Raw genomic sequence first — 21,090 nt, 5'->3', positions numbered from 1 at the left:
ACTTGTAGTTACTTTTTGTGGCTGTTTCGCAGAAGTTAGCTTTGAAGAAAAAACCCCTTATGTTGGTAGCCCAGTTATGTTTTTGGCAGCCATTAATGTATTGGACCGTACAGGTTAGCCTTCATAGAAAACGGCACTTTGAATGCACCCCGGTCCATAACAGAAGTCCTAATTTACGTCAAAGGGACAAAACACGTCTCAGTTTTTGTAGTATTAGGGCATTTTTTACGCATTAAGGCTAGAATGGTTTGCAGATTATCTGTAGGAAAAATTAATTTAACTCCTGATACACTTGCTAATAAAAAAGCATTTGACGCCCGTTTGCATCTTTGCTATATTTTTTTTAAAAGGTGATAAATATTTTTCTGTCAATAAATAATTATATAACTTTATTTCCCAAACATTACAATAATAATAATTAGTAATAGTATTATATGTTAAAAATGTTTCTTAATTATATTATTAATTATTTACATACAGGGAGCAAAGACAGCTAAACTAGTATGAACTGTGTGCATGTTATATGTTATTATAGCTTTTGATTAGACAACCGATAAAAACAGGCCTGGTTTAATACTTTAGTGTGCGTACAAGATACGTGTTACACTCGCGATTTTTATCTGACTTTGTGTTAGGTTGCGTGCATTGCTCAAAATAGAGGTTAATTGTCAGCCTCAAATTTTTTCGACGTTTTAATTTTTTAATAAATAATTCATTCTTTTTTTATTTGAAAGCTGGTGCTTCCCATTGTTATTTGGTCCAGATCTGACAAAGGCATCCAAGACAAAACCATAACTCTTAAATTTGCTATACATAGGTATAGCAAAGTGGATGATAAATTTACGAATAACTCAATATCGCGCCAACCGATTTCGATTATTTTTTTATTGGAAAGGATATATATACTTCATAGGTTAGGTTCTGATTACGGAATCCATGACAAAGTAACGGAATTCATCAGTTCTTAGGAGCAAATTAACGATACTCGGCCGAATCTTTTTTATTGCTAACGGGATATTTAAGTCATCTACCATAACATAGTTATGGTCAAGTAATTAATATGGTTAAGACTCCTTAACGACTTACAGTAAGGGTTCGATCGTTGCAGAATTTCTAACTGTCTGTAATCAAATTGCAAAGGACTTATGTTCATTGCTGCATTGAAAAATTTAGTATATCTACATTAGATATTTCATCCAAGATAGGTTTGTAACTACATGCTAGTTATAGGTGAGATGTGCTTGAGTCGTGAGGAGGCGAGAGGCGAGAGCGGGTTGCGGCGGTAGGACACCGATTCCAAAAATAACAATTATCATAACAAGAATTAGATTTATTTATTAGATTGTATAAAAATACGCAATTATTTTTATACTTTTTAGTGCATATTATATATCTTGTTTTGGAATAGTGTTTTTGAAGTCGGTTGTTTTTAGGTTAAATTTTTTAAAAGAAAAACTAATTATTTATGATATACCTACATAGAGCATGGAAGTAAAACGGAAAGTCGTAGACGGAGCCACGGTAGTAGCTAGTAGTCGTAGTGCGCATACGAATGTTACAGCTAAGTGGATTGTTCAATTCACGGGCGGTTTGAGGCCGAGGTCGCAGGGGAGCCGTGCATCACGCATCAGTTACCTTCCAGCAGAACCAGCAGCAGTGTTGGACGAACTAAATCGTATCGTGTGCCGGGTCATCTCCGTCCCTCAAATATGAGCGAAGGGAACAATGGCTGGTCCATGCGTCAACTCGTAAACCAGTGCTGCTTGTCCAGGTCGACCTGTTATAGTTAATAAGTCATTGTATTTGTTGGATGTAATTACTAAATGTGACAGTAATCACGACCATCATGTTCACGAAGTATACTTACACAAACAATGAGTTCAAGCTCTAAATGTTGATGTTGATAATTTATATTTACACAGTTAATTCTTTATATGAAATAATTTATTTAATTTAAACACGACTTATATATTTAATGCAGCACCCTACAAACTAATTTATTATGTATATTACAGCCATTGTAAAATACTCTATTTGATAGAAAAGAGTGGCCGTTGAGTTTCTTGTATGTTCTTCTCACGAGCTCAAGTTTTTAGGAACGTAAAGTTTATTTGACTTTAACTTTGGCAATCAGCTAGGCTTGGCAGAGAGAGAATTAGCAATGCTTTAAGTTAGCAGACTATTATGAATAAGGGGGTTAGTATTTTGAATATTGAACTCCTAGCTAACGCACACGAAAATTGAGCACGTATTATCGGGCTGTCAGGTCCTCTATACATTAGTTATGTCTATGTCTATGGTGGAGCCAGGAAAAAAAGTATGTGTGTACTTATGCATGCACGCAAGAAGTTATACTTCTTTGGCCTAACGTCAAAAATCATAAAAATGATTTATTACTCGTGCTATTCTACGTTTTTACAAAGAACAATTTTGTAAAAATCCTGTAAAGATTGCTTTGACATTTAATTATTAAATAATTCGGCTGTTTAGGCTTGAACCCTTTGCCTGTCCTAATGTCCTAATGGACGAAGAAACCAAAAAAAAAAATTACGAAAGACGGAAACGTCAGAAAATACGCGCATCTCAAACTTTCACTCTAATGATTTTTTCATAACGCGCCTAAAGAAGTATATATAGTTATAACTTCAAAAATTATTGATGAAGAATTTCAATCACGTTCACAGTTTTCCCGCGGCATGGCCAGAGTGGCACGTTGGTCGCCACAGCAGTGCAGATGTGCGCAGGCGCAACCCGTCTGTACCGCGTTTGGAAGTTCAAGCGATCAAAACGATTTAAATTATTAAGAAAATTATTCGGATAAAAAGAAATTCTTCATACTGTCGCGATGTACATTAAAATGAAGTTATTTGTTGCAGTCGTCTGTCTATCGGTAAGTAGTGTGTCTTTTCTATTTTACTATTATTTTCATTTCAGGATTACTCAAGATTTGAATTTTACTGATAAATATGAAAAATATTAATGTTCTTATTGCACCTACATAATTAAAATAAAATATTAATAAAAAAATAACCGCCTTCGAAAACACTATTCCAAAACAATAGATATAATATGCACTAAAAAGTATAAAAACAAATGCGTATTTTTATACAATCTAATTAATAATTCTTAATTCGTAAATTTGCCGCGCAAATATTTATAGCCAATTTAAGACTTTTATGGTTTTCTCATGGATGCCATTGTCAAATCTGGACCAAATTGCAATGGAACCACACGGGAAGCACCAGCTTTCACATAAAAAAGAATTATCAAAGTCGATCCACCCAGTCGAAATATCTGAAAATAAATTAAAAAAGACACCAAAGAATTGAGAACCTCCTATTTTGAAGTCGGTTAATTAGGGTTGTCAATTAAAAAATAGAGGAGGAGGTAAATAAAGGGCACGGACTTCCAAAACAAGAGTATCATTTATTTTTATATTTTTAAATATACCTATATATCTAATATATAAAATTCTCGTGTCATGGTGTTAAACATTGAACTACTTCTCATGAAATTTTGAGTGCATATTGGGTAGGTCTAAGAATCGGACAACATCTATTTTTCATCCCCCTAAATGTTAAGGGTGGTCCACACGAAATTTTATCTTTTATTTTTTTGACATTTTTTTTTTAAATTTGTTTCATTATGAGTCAATCAACAGTTACTTATTTATCGCGATTTTAATATCGGCAATACAACGTTTGCTCGGTCAGCTAGTATACCTATATAATGAAAATGGTCTTTGTTTGAGGCTCAATCATCACGCCTAAACCACTGATCGTATCGACATGAAACTACCACCATTCGATGCCAAATTTATTCTAGATGTTTTATAGCTTAGCTTATTTTTTGAATTCCAATGTTCCTTCACTAATTTATTTCCTTTTAAAATTCGTACAGCGAAGCGAGCGGGAACGGCTAGTATAATCTTAATATATATAAATTACTTGACACGTTGTTTGTCCGCGATGGACTCCTAAACTAATGAACCGATTTTAATGGGGGATTACTTCATGGAGTGCAGTTTGGTCCAACTTGAGAGATAGGATACTTTTTATTTCGATTCGGGACCCATAATTATTTTTATTTTCTATATTTGTTTTGTATGGACATATTTTCTATGAGACAATTTAGTGACGCACGGTTTGACACTTCCGCTGTGAAACAATTTCATTATAACAACAGGGAGCATTTTTACCAAATAATTCTTGATGTTTTGAAATATTATTGCCAATTTTCTATAAAACAGTGTTTTTTTTTACTATCTACAGAACAACGTCTGTCGGCGCAGCTAGTTACTTATAAAAATAAAATAAGTTTGCATAAAATTAAATGAGTGGCACAAGTACTGTGACACTATTGGTATCATAGATTATAGAGTGAGCCTACATGATGTAGACTATAATACTCTATGTAAGGGTACGGTTCGCAGCCCTACTATATAATATTGTCGCGGTTATTTATCAATTGAAACTTCAGTGAGACGTATGATCAATCCAAGCAAAATCCATTATCTATATCTCAATATATATAAATAACGTGACACGTTGTTTGTCCGCGATGGACTCCTAAACTAATGAACGGATTTTAATGGGGATTACTTCATGGTGTGCAGTTTAGTCCAACTTGAGAGATAGGATACTTTTTATTTCGATTTGGGGCCCGTAATTATTTTTATTTCCAATATTTGTTTTGTGTGGACATATTTTCTGTGAGAGAATACGGCGTTGGGTTTTTTTTCCACAATAAATGCAGACCTTAATTGTAATATATCGTTGGAAAGATCTTGATAAGAAAAGTTCAAAAATCATTTAGTTTGGGTTTCTAGGTGGTCGGGATCAAATGCTTATTCTGGTACATACATTTCCTAGAGAGTTACATTGAAAAACACGTTTTAAGTTCACTACTGGCCGTTTTCAATAACGTATAGTTATAACTCTAGTTACGGATGAATTGTTGTCACCGTTTAATGACAAGGTCTTATCTATCCATAGTCATGTCCATACAGGTTAGATGTTAGGCGATAGGTTATTAAAATGTAAGTAATCATAAAAGTATAGATTTGTCTACCACTAGTAACTGAAACTAAGGATAGATAGCTTATTGAAAACGGCCGTAAAACGTGCCAACCGAGGTACGAACAGTTCGTCACTATATACATATAACCGGTTCGTCTATATAGATAAATAAAACTGGAGTGTCTGTTCGTAATATTGAAATAAACCCTTTTTTTACTACATGTATATGAATATATATAGGGTACATACACCAAAATAACATTATGAATAAATTTTTCTCTGTCAGTCTGTCTGTTTGTTCCAGCTAATCTCTGAAATGGCTGGACCTATTTTGACGGGACTTTTATTGTAGAAAAATTCTTTTATTTAGAAAAATAAAGTAATGTTGCAATGTCCAAGAAATGTCTAACTCTAAAAATAATTTATATGGCAAAACAACGTTGGCCGGGTCAACTAGTTCAAAATATGATCGTTTAATTTTAATTCCTTTTACAAAGATTCCCCAAGACAAGCAGGAGATATATTCGGTTATCATAAATGATGCCTAAACAAAAAATCTCTTATTATTCTGAGTCCAAAACTTAATAAACGACCACAACTTGAGAATGGGAAATTTGTTGCCAGACTCTTGAAATTAATTAAAAATTTTATTACATCGATAGTTTTCTTTTAATGAGACGAGACGAGCAGGACGTTCAGCTGATGGTAATTGCTAAGCCCTGCCCATTACAATGCAGTGCCGCTCAGGTTTCTCGAGTGACCTAAAAATTCTGAGCGACACTACAATTGCGCAACACCTTAAGACTTAGGATATTAAGTCTCATTTGCCCAGTAATTTCATAATCTACGGCGCCCTTCAGACCGAACACAATAATGCTTACACATTACTGCTTCACGGCAGAAATAGGCCTCAAAGTAGGCTCTCCCACTGGTAAAAATAGTAGTAAAGGTAGTATTGAACATTTAAGCAAAAAGTAAACAAAAAAGCAAAAATTCTCACTGAGATTCTAACGCTCGTGCTTCAAGTTCATTGATCGTAAAGTTAAATTATTAACTATTTCAATTTTTAATAAAACACACAAATAAAATTGTCACTGTGTTTTTATATTAGATTTTTGCGTAAAAGGTACCCTGAAAACGAGATCTGGAAAGGTCTTGAAACGACTGATTAACTAAATGATAATTAAAATTCAACTTTTACGCAAAAATCTAATATAAAAATACTGTTATATTTACACGCGTTTTAATCCTTCAAAAGTGTTTTATTTAAATGTGTAACACTCGCGTTAATGAAAGAAAATACTTTTTAAATTTTATGCGAATGCATCCGCTCCTTAGACAGGCGCCAGGAAAAAATTCAACAGAAAAATAAAATTCATTTTTATGATTTTTTTTTTAATTTTTGGCTTTCCATAAGCTTTGATTATCACTTACTTCCTGTCAAGTTACGCTGCTCTTTTGATTTGATGATTATATAAAGACGAAACTGCATCATCCGATAAATACAGAACCAGCAACATAAATATATTTACACTAGCTGACCCGGCAAACGTTGTTTTGCCATATAAAGTATAATTCACGCGATAGTTTTATAAGTAATAAAATATTGCCTATATTATAGCCTGTACATCATTTTGTTCTATTGTCAATAGTTTTTGCAGCGCACGCAAAAATAGGTTTTCGATTTTACACCTTGTGTTACAAATAGCAATTTTATTACGGATCCCTAATTAAAAAAAAAAACATAGCCTATAGCCTTCCTCGATAAATGGACTACCCAACACTGAAAGAATCATTAAAATCGGACCAGTAGTACCAGAGATTAGCGCGTTCAAACAAACAAACAAACACTGCAGCTTTATAATATTAGTATAGATTAATGTACAGAAGGTTGACAGTTCCGTTATGAGTAAATTGAATTTGTTCCCAGGCTAAAAATATTTATCGAACCAACAGCGATAAATCTATACATGTAAATAAAATTAGAGTGTCTGTTTGTAATATTGAAATGACCATTTTTTACTACATGTAAATGAATATATTTACGGTACATATACCAAAATATATATTTTTTAATTTCTGTCTGTCTGTTTGTTTCGGCTTATCTCTGAAATGGCTGGACCGATTTTGACGGGACTTTTAGTAGCAGGTAACTTATGTAATAAGGAGTAACTTAGATTATTTTATTTTAGAAAAAGAAAGTAATGTTGCAATGTCCAAGAAACGGTTTAACTCTAAAATTAATTACTCAAATGATTTGAGTTTTCTTATAAATATTTATAATATATTTCAAATATTGGCGGAATTAACACAATTCCGCCAATATTTGACTTTAAACAATTCGACACGTGTTTCGCCTCTACACGAGGCATCCTCAGGACATGTTGAGTCGCCAAAATCTGGCACGACAACGGAACCCTTATAGATTCGTCATGTCTGTCTGTCTGTCCGTCCGTATGTCACAGCCACTTTTCTCCGAAACTATAAGAACTATACTGTTGAAACTTGTTAAGTAAATGTATTCTGTAAATCGAATTAAGTTATTTTTCACAAAAATAACAAAAGAAATAATAGGTAGGAAACAATAATATAGATAGGTCTTCGAGATAGGAAAAAATGACATTGAGATTTCTAATATCAACAATAGTTTGCGCGAGAGACACTTCCAAAGTGGTAGATTTGCCATTTGGCTACGGAACTCTAAAAAAGCGACAGTGGCACAACAGGTAGAACAGTTGACTCTCACCACGGTACCTACAGTCCGGTTCCCGCCCGCCATGTTGGTTCCAATGTGTTTTCGGTCGGCCAGCAACGCTTTTGTCATTCCTCTGGTATTAATAGAAATAATGGGCTCCGGTAATTACATACCATCAGGTGACTCGTATATTATATGTTCGGTTGATCTCTTCTAAAAAAAAATAACGGGTTGCACTCCGGAAGTGCCGGCAGAAGTGAAACCTTGAACATTAACGTTGTGTATTTTTGAATATTTTGGAATGGTTAATGGCTTAATCTAGCATATATGTGGTTAAATACAATATTCATTTATTGCGCTATCGTATACAAAAATTACAATTTATATTATCTCTCAGAAATTGCTAAGAAAAATCAACTTTCATTGAAAATAAACTGTAAAAATATTTCACGGCTGAGATTCGATCACTGATTCAACCACAGGTCCAATGACCGTATGACCATGATAGAAATAACTGATCTATAATTAGTTATACTTCTAACTCTTTCATCTATAATTGCAACGATTGTCTTATGAATGTTCGATCAGGCCACGTGTCCTGACGCGAGTTCAAGAAAAGCGCTGAACGTCGCTAAAGAAGTTTTCACATCAACAAGACAATATGTGCCGAGTATCTAACATAAGTTTATAACCCGATTTTAGTTCCTAATTATACACGGATATATGTTGCAGATAATAAACTGCACGGAGTGATGTATTAGCATTGTTTATGATTATTTTAATTATCGCTTTGTTTGAGATGCCTTTGTTAATTTTACTTTAAATTAATAATATCTTAAATTTAAATTTTACAGTCATTTCTGATGTTCCAAGTTATGTATAGTACTTATGTATGCACGCAAGAAGTAATAAAAAGGCATAAAAGGCATTTATTTTCTCAACATTGATTCCTTTACAATTCTTTTTGATGTCATTTCTAATATATATAATATCTAGAGAGATACAACTAACGCTTCGGAAAGAAATGGCGCTCTAAGAGAGAAGACGCGGCGCAAGAAACTCTAAGCATTCTTTTTTTTTGCGCTCTTTTCAATAAAAATATACAATATTGTACAGTTTCTATCGCTATAAAACAATCATGATCTACCCCCAGGCTGTCCGATCAATTAGATATTCAGCTGTGGAGTAGTAGGATTTACGACAGAGACATTTTTTAATAAAACATTTAAATATATTTATTAATAATGCTTGAACTTGGCTGGGATTTTATTATAAAACTGTATTCGATTCTTACTTCTTTGGCCTAACGACGCAAAAATCATTAAAATGATTTATTCCTCGTGCTATTCTACGTTTATAGAAAGAACAATTTTGTAAAATCTTTCAATTAATTATGCAGATGGCTTTGACAATTATTTATTAATTAATGAATACGTTTGTATGGACTTGAACCCTTTGCCTGTCCTAATAATGGACGAAGAAACCAAAAAAATAATAATATAACGAATGACGGAAACGTCAGTGAATTTTTAAGAACCAACTTCAACCTGTTACTTTTGTGTTAGAGTGATGCGCGCGCATCTTAAAATTTCACTCTTATCATTTTTTCATAACGCGCCTACAGAGGTATAACTTCAAAAATATTTTAAAAATTAGATTTTACAGTCTTTTCTGATGTTCCAAGTTAGTTACTTCGTAAAAAATAATAAATTGTACCCTTTTTACTTTTATCAAATTCCCTTTATGTGTTATGTACTCTCACTTCATGTGCCTCTTAAGTTACATTGGGTGTTAGCCGCACTGTGTCCTCTTTTGAGCCATGCGAAAAGGTATTTCATCTGCTTCACATGGACATATCAATTTGGAGCGTGAAAGCCATATAGCCGAGTGTAATCTTGGCTATGATAAAAAATAGTGTGCAATTCTACTATTCTATCTGTGAAAGGTAATTCCTTGACATTTTTATGGTATCCTAGTATTGTTTTTACACAATTTTTCAATACACGGCAGCATTTTAACAATATTTTAATGAAACGTTAACTGATCCGTCACAGACGATGGCAGATATCATAAAGGCGGCTGATCGGCTTATATTAGTGTAAGTGTGTGCGTGGGGCTATGTATTTACACGTTAACTGGCTGTTTTGATCCTTCACTGTTATGTAGGAGACACGGAGTCCTTATTTTTTTTACTCGTCCGTGGTTAAATAGAGAAAAGAAAGAAAGGTCCTTCTTTTTATGATAATAAGGGACGAGACGAGCAGGACGTTCAGCTGATGGTGATTGATACGCCCTGCCCATTACAATGCAGTGCCGCTCAGGATTCTTGAAATCCCCAAAAATTCGGAGTGGCACTACAACTGCGGTCGTCACCTTGAGACAAGATGTTAAGTCTCATTTGCCCAGTAATTTCACTAGGTACGGCGCCCTTCAGACCGAAACACAGTAATGCATACACATTACTGCTTAACGGCAGAAATAGGCATCCTGTGCAAAGGCACCACCATAATTTAATTAATTATACCCAGCAAAATTAAAGTGATGCCCATGTAAGTCTGATAGTTTGTAATAAATTAATTAATTTAATTTAATTTAACTTTCAATATTCTTTGTTTTTACTAACGTGTTGTTGTTTTTGTTTTGTGAATGCTGTATACACTTTAATAGATGTTGTTACACTTCGAACCATAGTTATTAGTTATGAATCATTATTATTAGTTATTTATAATATTTAATAGTTTATAATTTGAATAGTTATAAATGTTTAGTGTAAGATCAATAGTGTATCATAATAATAAATAAATAAAGAACCACGATGTAATCACCCGCCATCTCCAAATCACGCCTTTTGGAGAGACCTAACGTTTTTGTCTGCCATGCTTGTTATTGAGGTCAATAACATCTCTAGTCAACCATTATGTTGTGGATTCGTATTATGAACACAGTGATTTATTAAAATTTATATTTATGGCTTTCTTATTTATTTATCAATACGTTGGCTAGTAAATTATTTGAAGTAAATTAACGATAAAATACAATATTCTAGAATTAAAGTATTAAAGACTTCAAAAAAGGAGGAGGTTCTCAATTCGTCGGTAAGTTTTTTATTATGTTTGTTACCTCAAAACTTTCGACTGGGTAAACCGATTTTGATTATTCTATTTTACTTGAAAGCTGGTGCTTTCTAATTTGGTCCAGATCTGCCAATGGCATCCATGAGAAAACCATATAAAAGTCTTAAATTTGCTATACGTTTCTGGATGACAAATTTATGAATAACTCAATATCGCGCCAACCGATTTCGATGATTCTTTTTAACCGACTTCAAAAAAGGAGGTTCTCAATTCGTCGGTATGTTCTTTTTTTTTACTGTTTGTTACCTCAAAACTTTCGACTGGGTGAACCAATTTAGATAATTCTTCCATGAGAAAACCATAAAAGCCTTAAATTTGCTATACCTACGTATAGCAAAGTGGACGATAAATTTACGAATAACTCAATATCTCGCCAACCGATTCCGATGATTTTTATTGGAAAGGACAAAGATAGTTTGGTGAGAGTTTGGTTAGGATCCGATTACGGAATCCATGACAAAGTAACGGAACTCTTCAATTCTTAGGAGCAAATTAGCTATTCTCGGCCGAATCTTTTTTATGCTATTCGGATATTTAAGTCATCTACCATAACATAGATATAGTCAATATATTGTCGTAGTCGAATATGATGATCAATGGGACTCCTTAACCACTTACAGTAAGGGTTTCTTACTGTCTGTAATCAAATTGCAAAGCACTTACGTTCATTGCTGCATTGAAAAATTTAGTATATCTACACATATTTAGACAAATTGTTAGTTAGTGTACTTCAAATTCACTAAAAATCATAAAATAAAAAAAATTATAACAAGAAAACAAACGACTTCAAAAACACTATTCTAAAACAATAGATGTAATGTGCTCTAAAAAGTATAAAAATAATTGCGTATTTATACAATCTAATTAATTAATCTAATTCTAGTTACGATTATTTTAATTTTTGGAGTCGGTTTCATCCAAGATAGGTTTGTTACTACATACATAGTTATAGATGAGATGTGCTTGAGTCGTGAGGAGGCGAGAGGTGAGATGTGATGTGCTTGAGTAGTGAGGAAGCGAGAGGCGAGAACGGGTCGCGGCGGAAGGACACCGACACCGACATTCCAAAAAAAACAATAATCATAACTAGAATTACATTACTTAATTAGATTGTATAAACATACACACTTATTTTTATACTTTTTATATCTATTGTTTTGGAATAGTGTTTTTGAAGTCGGTTGTTTTTTTATTATTATTTTTTTTATTCGAAAGGATATACCTCAAAGATAGTTTGGTGAGAGTTTGGTAAAGTTCTGATTACAGTATCCATGACAAAGTAACGGTACTCTTCAATTACTACTCGATACTCAGCCGAATCTTTTTGATGCTATCCGGATAATTTAAATAAGTCATCTACCATAACATAGTTATGGTCAAGTAATTGTCGTAGTAGAATATGATGATCAATGGGGCTCCTTAACGACTTACAGTAAGGGTGCGATCTGATCCAACCTTCTCCGGCGATCTTGAACAGATCGTTGGTCCATCTTGTAGGTAGCCTACCAACACTGCGCCTTCCGGTACGTGGTCGCCATTCGAGGACCTTACTGCCCAAAGGGCCATCTGTCCGTCGAGCTATGTGCCCAGCCCACTGCCACTTCAGTTTCGCAATCATTTAGGCTATGTCCGGTGACTTTGGTTCTCCTACGGATCTCCTCATTTCTGATTCGATCTCGCAAGGAAACTCTGGTCATAGCCCTCTCTATTGCCAGCTTAGCAACAATGAGCTTCCTCATAAGACCCATAGGTAGCAACCACTTCTGTGTTCCGTGTGTACGGGCAACACACATTGGTTAAAAACCTACGTCATCCATTTGACACACTGACAGTTTCCCACCATTTTACAGATACAAACACGTATTTTCGTCTTACTTTGAAATCGTGAAAGTAAAAAAATGGGAATAAAAAAAATTAAAAGCGATGAATTATTAAATAAATATTAATCCTTTTGAACCTAGTTGAATCCCAAACTGTACTATGATGAGATTATGAATCTAAAATAAGTTTGGCATTAAAATACCGGTGGAAGTAGTAGGTACCATAAATATTTAGAGTTGCCAAATATTATTACTTTTATAAAAACCAAACCAGTTTGAATATCAGCTATGACGCTGGTGAGCGAAGGTACGCTTAATTAATACGAAAATATTGTTTCTACGATTCGCTGCGAGCCTGTAATTGTTATATTAACTTGAAATATGCGTTAAGGTTTGAGTTTTCGGCAACAAATCCTTACTGAAGAATGAAAACGCATATAAGGCATTTATTCTCATAATTTATTCCTTTCGAATCTTCGAAAACACTACCACTGCATCGGAATTCATAATCTTGCCTCAGATATATTGTTTATACTTAATCAACAAATATCATTCACTATCGGGAGGACCAGGATCTTTATACCAGTGGGAGATTTCTGCCGTGAAGCAGTAATGTGTAAGCATTACTGTGTTTCGGTCAAAAGGGCACCGTAGCTAGTGAAATTACTGGGCAAATTAGACGTAACATCTGTCTGTATGTATCAAGGTGACAAGCGCACTTGTAGTGCCGCTCAGAAATTTTGGGGTTTTTCAAGAATCCTGAGCGACACTGCATTGTAATGGGTTGGGTGTATAATTACCATCAGCTGAACGTCTTGCTCGTCTCGTCCCTTATTTTCATAAAATAAAATAAAAATATTCTTATGACAACCCAAATTATTATTTTATTCTTTAGTTGGACTTAGTTCTACTGATTATTATGCTGTTAAAACATTTATGGCCGTTCCCAGTATACTATCTACAGATAGAGATAAATTACTACCTTCTACTGTCAGTAATTAGCTGTCAATAATCTGAAGCTGTCGCAATATACCCGATAAGTCATTCTTATCGCCTTATATTGGGACGCGTGAATTGCAATTTCCATACAAACTTTATATCGCTGGTAAGCTAAACGTCGTCCCATTGACAGAGCGTGCACGGATAAGGTGAGTTACCGTCGATAAGTTTATTGGGTCAGAAAAGTCAATGATAGTTTAGGTTTTTATCTAAAGTAAGGGATAGTCTGAATCTTGGGAACGGCTGTTAGATAGTTAACTGACATAGATACGGCGCGACCAGTTTAGTTATTTTCATAGTATTATCTCCTATGGTATATTGTTATGGGGCAGCGCAGCCCATGTTAATACTAGTTTTGTGCTGCAAAAAAGGGGCTATTTGCACCATTTAAAACCTAGTTCCTAAAAATTCATAAAGAGAAAATTTTAAAGAAATAATAACTTTTTAACTGCATCTCATGTAAATTTGTTTTCAAAATTTTATTGGTTAATCATTAGACATTATATTCTTCACCAGAATGTTTAAATACGAAACCAAAACGACCAGCGATTAGTTTCAAATATTTTTTTATTTATTACAGCAACAGTCCCTTCGCACGTCGCAGTAAAATAAGCGAAGGTTAAAACTCTAGGCTGTTGCAAGAAGCCTTTACCTGTCCCTCAATACTTCCAAGTCTAGCCTCATTATCATTCAGATGCCCGCGGCACCTTGATCCGAATGTCGCCTCGATCCTGTACCCTGGTCACGTAATCCTGGCAAAGGACGTCAGTATGATGATGTTCAGCTTATGTGTGTGTTGTTATTGCTTATTGTTCATTATCAGCTAATAACATATTAATGGCTTATGACCGCCAATATGGTTATGTTGAGACATTTACGGCCGTTCCCAATATACTATCTACAGATAGAAATAAATTTTTATTATTATCAGTAATTAGCTGTCAATAATAATCTGAAGCTGTCCCAATATACCCGATAAGTCATTCTTATCGCCTTATATTGGGACGTGTGCAATTTCCATACAGACTTCTATCGCTGGTAAGCTATACGTCATCCCATTGACAGACGGCGTGTACAGATAAGGTGAGTTACCGTCGAAAAGTCAACGATAGTTACGATTTTTATCTAAGTAAGAGATAGACTGAATATTGGGAACGGCCGTTAATATGTTTGCCAGTGACATGTAAGGGTAAATTATTACATGACTTAATTTACTTATTTATTAGACGAACCATATAGCCGAATGGTTAGTGATCCTGACTACTTAAAGCTAGAGGTCCCGGGTTCGAATCTCGATAGGTGCAATCATTTATATTAAGATATAGGTGTTTATATATATATTTATGTATGTTTCAGTAAGTATATTGTATTAAATATATCGTTGTCTTGTACCCATACAGGCTATGCCTACTTTGGGGCAAGATATTGTGTGTAAAAATGTGCAAATATTATTATTATTAATGCTTAACACTTTTTTGTATTTGTACTGTTTAAAATGAAAGAAAGAGTAGATATTATGTTCCTATAAGCCGCTTGTTGAGTTGAGAAACAGATCGAATTCAGTATTTTCTGAGATCAGCTTGGACAAACAAAGAAACATGTAACAAATCTAAAAGCTGTTCATTGGCCTAGATTACATGAGACTTGTATATATTAGTTTTGCAATAATCTTGAGCGGCCCTGCATTGTAATCGGCAGGGCGTATCAATTACCATCAGCTGAACGTCAGTCTCGTCACTTATTTTCATAAAAAAAGAGGTGATTTTTTTGTCTCAAGTCTGACGCATAATATGTTTTTGACGTTCAATAAGTGATTTGAAAATTCTGTATTGAATTTAAAATGACGATAACAAACTAGAGCGACTGCCTTATTATAATATATTCAATATTAGCCTCATATATTTATATAGTACCTGGACGAGCGAGCTTTGCTCGGATTTTTAAGAAGGTACAAAACTTGAACAAAAAAAACCTAATAGGACATCTGGATTCGAACCGGGGTTATCTGCTTTCCGGATCACCCAATGTCCCAACTGAGCTATTATAGTCTTGTATATAGTGGTGAAATTTAACTTTATATTCTAATGTTATTGTAGCAGTTTCTCATTAAACCACGGATAAAAATACATTTTTAGAAATTGAAACCTAGCTAGAGCGATTTCGCGCCCCCGAAACTACGTGTTTACTAAATTTCTATAAATTTATAGTAGCCGTTTGCGAGAGTCATTATCTATTTATATACAAGAATTGCTCGTTTAAAAATATAATATATATAGGTATATGAAAAGCCAAAACCACCATGGGTGGTAACCCATTTGTGTTTCAATCCCTTTAATAAAATATTGTGGATTGTACTGAATCAAGTAGTGCACTACACAATGCTAAAATCGTTGAAGTGTCTTTAAGAAATATTTTTTGTACCATAAATATAGCTCACTTGCCAACAAAATAAGAATTTGTCAGAACGGAATAGAAAGAAGCACAATAGGAGTTAAAAGAAAGGATCGTGTAAAATTAAAAGCCATTAGAAATAAGATAAATTTTAAGAATGCATACAAAACATTCAAATAATTAAAGTGGAAATGGACAGGTCATATGATAAGAGAAAAGACTGAATAGCAACCACTAGACAGCAAAAGAAATAGAGGCAGAAAACTTATGAGATGTGAAGACGACATCAATAAAATATAGGAGCAACTATGGACTCGTACAGCAATAGAAAGGCCAAAATGGAAATCTTGTACCACAGTAAAGACCTTTTGTCGATATTATTCAGAGGCACTTTTTTACTTTATTTTATTAGTACCTAGTATGTAAAATTTGTAAAGCAATAAAGTCTTTTTATTTTATTTATTTATAGTTCACTTATTGATTTAATTATTTATGGAAGAGGACAAACGATTCGCCCGCACTCTCTTGGAACACCAGCAGATTATACAAGCCCCAGCATGTTTTTAAATCCGGGGATTACAGAATTTTTGACGCGTAATCCCGCCATCCAGGGACAGCCGGGATTAGACTATGTAATTCCAGTTTCCATTTATGTCAGGACGCACTTCTGATCCGAGTAAATATCTCGCAGAAGGTCTCCTGGAACTCCTCTTAGTTTGGGCTACCACAAGGGTCTATTCTTGGCCTGATCTTTTACCTTATTTACATCAATCATCTATCTAACCCTGTAGAAAAAAACATGAAGTAGTATTGTTTGTAGATGTCACTTCGCCTATACTCAAAATGAAAAGTTATGTCGACAAAGTACGCAATCTTCTATGTGACATAGTGAACAGGTTTAGCACCATTAACCTATTGGTAAATAGCAAGAAAACTAAACATATAAAATTGTACGCGCGTATTAGCAACACTTATTGTTTATCGATGAACACAGCGGAACAACCCATGAGGAATTTCCGCTTAAGGCGCTGTCTTAACTAAAATATACATTTAGTTGCATATTTAAAGTTGGTTTAAATATTATTCCATTGCTAGTTGGAATCCCCCTCTTAAGTCATAAACTTTTGGCAGAGTAGTCGTGCCCATGGCCTTGTTATGGGTCAATAATCCTCCTACAGAGGTATTATCTTTTTGATATGCAGTATTGCTACCAGAAAATTTACTCGTACTGTAAAGAAAATTTGTGAAAAAAGTGATTGTCAGCACCGATAATCACTTAAAATTAATAACTCACACCCATCATCAGCCGGATGATGTCCACTACTGGACAAGGGCCTCCCCCAAACTTTTACACGACGATCGGTCCTGCGCTGCCCTCATCCAACGTATTCCGGCGATCTTGACCAAATCGTCGGTCCATCTTGAGGAGGAGGACTTTACTGCCCCAACGGCCATCTGTCCGTCGAACTATGTGCCCAGCCCACAGCCTTTCAATTCCACACAATTTCAGTTTCGCAATTATTTGGGCTATGCCGGTGACATTTTGTGTCTCCCACGCATCTCCTCGTTTCTGATTCTCCGAGCATAGCCCTCTCCATTGCTCTATGAGAGACCATGAGCTTTCTCATCAGGCCCATAGTTAGCGACCACGTCTGCGTACCGTAAGTAATCACTGACAATACAATGTGTATTGAAAACCTTCGTCTTCATACACTGTGGTATTTGGGACGAGAAGATTTTATGGAGCTTCCCAAACGCTGCCCGAATTGAACTCATACCCGAATGCTCGTTAAATCTCTTCCATAAAATTGACGAGGCAATATTGATATATTTTTTTTTCCCCAGGGAAATGTTTAAATAACAAAAACAGTCAGATGGGAACTTAAAATGCATCATACTTTCCTCGTATACAAAGCACAAAATGTTAGAGTTATCGCCTTAACAGTAGGCGGAGGACGGCCGACTGATCATTGATAATCTGTGCGCGCGCGATACACTCACGTTCCGACTTATAAGACGAGCTTACCCGCGTCACAGCTCACCAATAATGAAAAACAATAGATATTATTTGTTATTTACACTGATACACGGTTGGCCATTCAAAATCGTACCTAGAAGAGTGATTTAGATTTTCATTTATGAAAAAGGAGGACAAACGAGCATACGGGACCTGGTGTTAAGTGATCACCGCTGCCCACATTCTCTTGCAACACCAGAGGAATCACAGGAGCATTGCCGGCCTTTAAGGAAGGTGTACGCACTTTTTTTGAAGGTACCCATGTCGTATTGTCACGGACACACTAGACTCAACGTTTGCTTACCGCCTTGGGACATGGGCTTCCAAAAAGCTCGTATTAGCGTTAAAATATCTGTATCTAATCACATGAGGACCTTAGCCTTCCTAATGTTTCCATTAAAGCCGTGATTTTGACCATTTTGTCATAAATGTTCCAGGTAATCCTGTCGGGAGAATGCCGCAGCCTGCCTGAGGAGCAGTCGGTGGTTAGCGTGTACACCTCACAGACTACGACCGGCCAGGATGTGTACCATCAGATCGCAAGCAATATCGCCGAGAAGATCACCTCGCCTCTCTACAGGTCTTCAATCTGACATTTCTGTGTAGAATAGGAAGAGCAAATTGATTTCGGCTTTATTTGAGGAAGATGTGACATTGTGCTCTGATTTTAATTAACACTATTTTGTGAAAGTATTTGAACCAATATGAATGGGAGACCTTCTTGTGAAAACATACCTCAACCTTTTTAACTACCATCTCCAAGATGTTTGCTATTTGAGTAAAATTGGTTGATATTTTCTACTCGTGCTGTTGGCATAAAAAGCGATTTCTTAAGGCTCTTGTCTTACTACGTTCCTATCCAGAAACACACGTAATATTAATAGGTTATCGTTGACTGTTTTTGTAAACACCGGCGTGGACTCTCTTTACTAGTTTCTCGCAGAGAGATTCTTGCTTGTCGTTCAGAAATACTTGCCGAGCGACTCCCGTCATGCTCAAAAATAAATTTTCTATAGCTCAGCAACAATTAATATCTGAGACGCACTTGCTTCTAGCTGCTGGCTATCTCGCTTCTACTAGTTTCTAGCTGTTCTCGCTTCGTGTTCATCGCTGGCACTTGTCCCGGCGGATGATCCCATCATTTCAGTACTTAGAATTGTTCAGGGTCATATTATGCACAATAGAACTTTTAAAAGCTTGAACTTCCGCTAGCAACCATTGCCCAATATAACTTTAAGTATTTTTTTCTCCTGTTAATAGAGACACTGGAAATCGTTCAACCATTAGATTAATTCACGATTTTAATCATTCAACTATCAGATCTGAAAATAATAAAAAAAGCTAGTGATCTAAGGGAGTTGCCCAAGACGTTGACATATTTTTTATGAAAAAAAGAAACGAGAAGAGCCAGATGTTTACTTGATGATAACTAAGACTCTTGATTGAACCCAAAAATTTGAAACTTACAATATTTAGTCTCAATAGGCCAGTAATGTCAATAGCGGCCTTCAAACCAGAACTATATAATGTATATACCCAACCAGACAACATCGCACTAGCAAAGAAGCCTAGGTAAAATAGATGATGTTTATTAATCTCACATTTTTGCAGATTTCTTGGATTTAACAAGAACGTTACGGATGCAACCACAAAAAAACCCTGGGACAAAATCGAATTGTTGGACGAAACGCCAGATATTGGCGCCAAGCCCTTGAAACCCGTCAATAACGACATATCGAATGAAAAGGACGTAGAAGAACTATCAGCTGAAGCTATAAAGAGAACAGACAAGAAACCGGAGAAAATAACATTGTACTCAAGCTATTTGCCTGCTGGTAAATTAGATTTGAACGAGACAAATGATGAGGACTTTGGATTTGACGATGATGATGATATTGAAAGTGATGATAGCATTAAACCGAGGGAGGGTCCGTTCGTATTGTTTTTAGAAGTGGTTGGCAGTATTATACAATTAATATATGGAGGGATTGTATCGCTGTTTCAGAAAGGACAGAGTCAGTCAAACTAGATAATATCGAAAATACGTAAAATAAGTCTAGAAAAATATATTAACATAAAGTTAGCTGTTAACCACATACGTCTAAGACAGGGAAACAAAGTTATAAAAAAATTTACACTTTTCAAGACCATTCTGTATTAAGTATTCAAATATTATTGTAAGATTTAATTGAAATGTATACTAATTATTGAAGGTGAAGCTCGACTTAATTAATTAAAGTTTTGGTAAAATGACAATGACAAAATCATGAACATATTTACCAGTGGGAAGGCTCCCTTGCACAGGATGCTGGCTAGATTAGGGGTACCACAACGGCGCCTATTTTTGCCGTGAAGCAGTACTGTGTAAGCATTATTGTATCTCGGTCTGAAGAGGTAGTAGCTAGTGAAATTACTGGGCAAACGAGACTTAACATCTTATGTCTCAATGAGACGAGCGCAATTATGCTGCCGATCAGAATTTTTGGAATTTTCAAGAATCCTGAGCGGACCCTATATTATTGATCTTACTGTCTGATGGTAATTAATATTATCAGACAATTTATTCAACAACAACAACGTCCTGCTCATCTCGTCCTTTATTGTCATAAAAAAAATATTGTGAATGGCTTATAAGTCTAACATATGCCAAAATTTAAAGCCTGTTTTGACAGAATGCGTCATTTAGTAATTTAGGTCATTGTCCGAGTTTAAATTAATTGTATATAGTCATTTAGGTTTTATTGTATATTATAATATAAATGTTGGAATGGTATTGTCAATGGAAGTATTATATTTATATACTGATTTTCTTGCTGTTTTATTTTTGTCAATCGTGTGTTTGTGCCAAAATTTTTTGTTGGGTTATACAAAAACTCTCCCTTACTATTCTATAAATAGAATTTGTAAAAATTGCAATGAAGTTTTTTCGAATTGCGACAATCATAATCACAGTTAAATATAGTCAAAAAAGAAATTATTAAAATATAAATGAATGCAGTAGATACGAAAATTGTTA

At 34.9% G+C, this 21,090-nt stretch overlaps 1 protein-coding gene across 1 annotated transcript; it reads left to right on the top strand.

Annotated features, from left to right (window-relative positions):
• Positions 1-2,694: 2,694 nt before the first annotated feature.
• LOC126975781 (uncharacterized) lies at positions 2,695-20,882 on the top strand. Its single transcript, XM_050823821.1, has 3 exons — positions 2,695-2,890; positions 18,512-18,654; positions 19,686-20,882. The coding sequence occupies exons 1-3, from the start codon at positions 2,846-2,848 to the stop codon at positions 20,101-20,103; spliced, it is 606 nt and encodes a 201-aa protein (XP_050679778.1). The 5' UTR covers positions 2,695-2,845; the 3' UTR covers positions 20,104-20,882.
• Positions 20,883-21,090: the final 208 nt, after the last annotated feature.

Source organism: Leptidea sinapis, chromosome 37, assembly GCF_905404315.1.
Source record: "Leptidea sinapis chromosome 37, ilLepSina1.1, whole genome shotgun sequence".
NCBI lineage: Eukaryota > Metazoa > Arthropoda > Insecta > Lepidoptera > Pieridae > Leptidea > Leptidea sinapis.
This window is presented reverse-complemented; position numbering and strand designations above follow the sequence as displayed.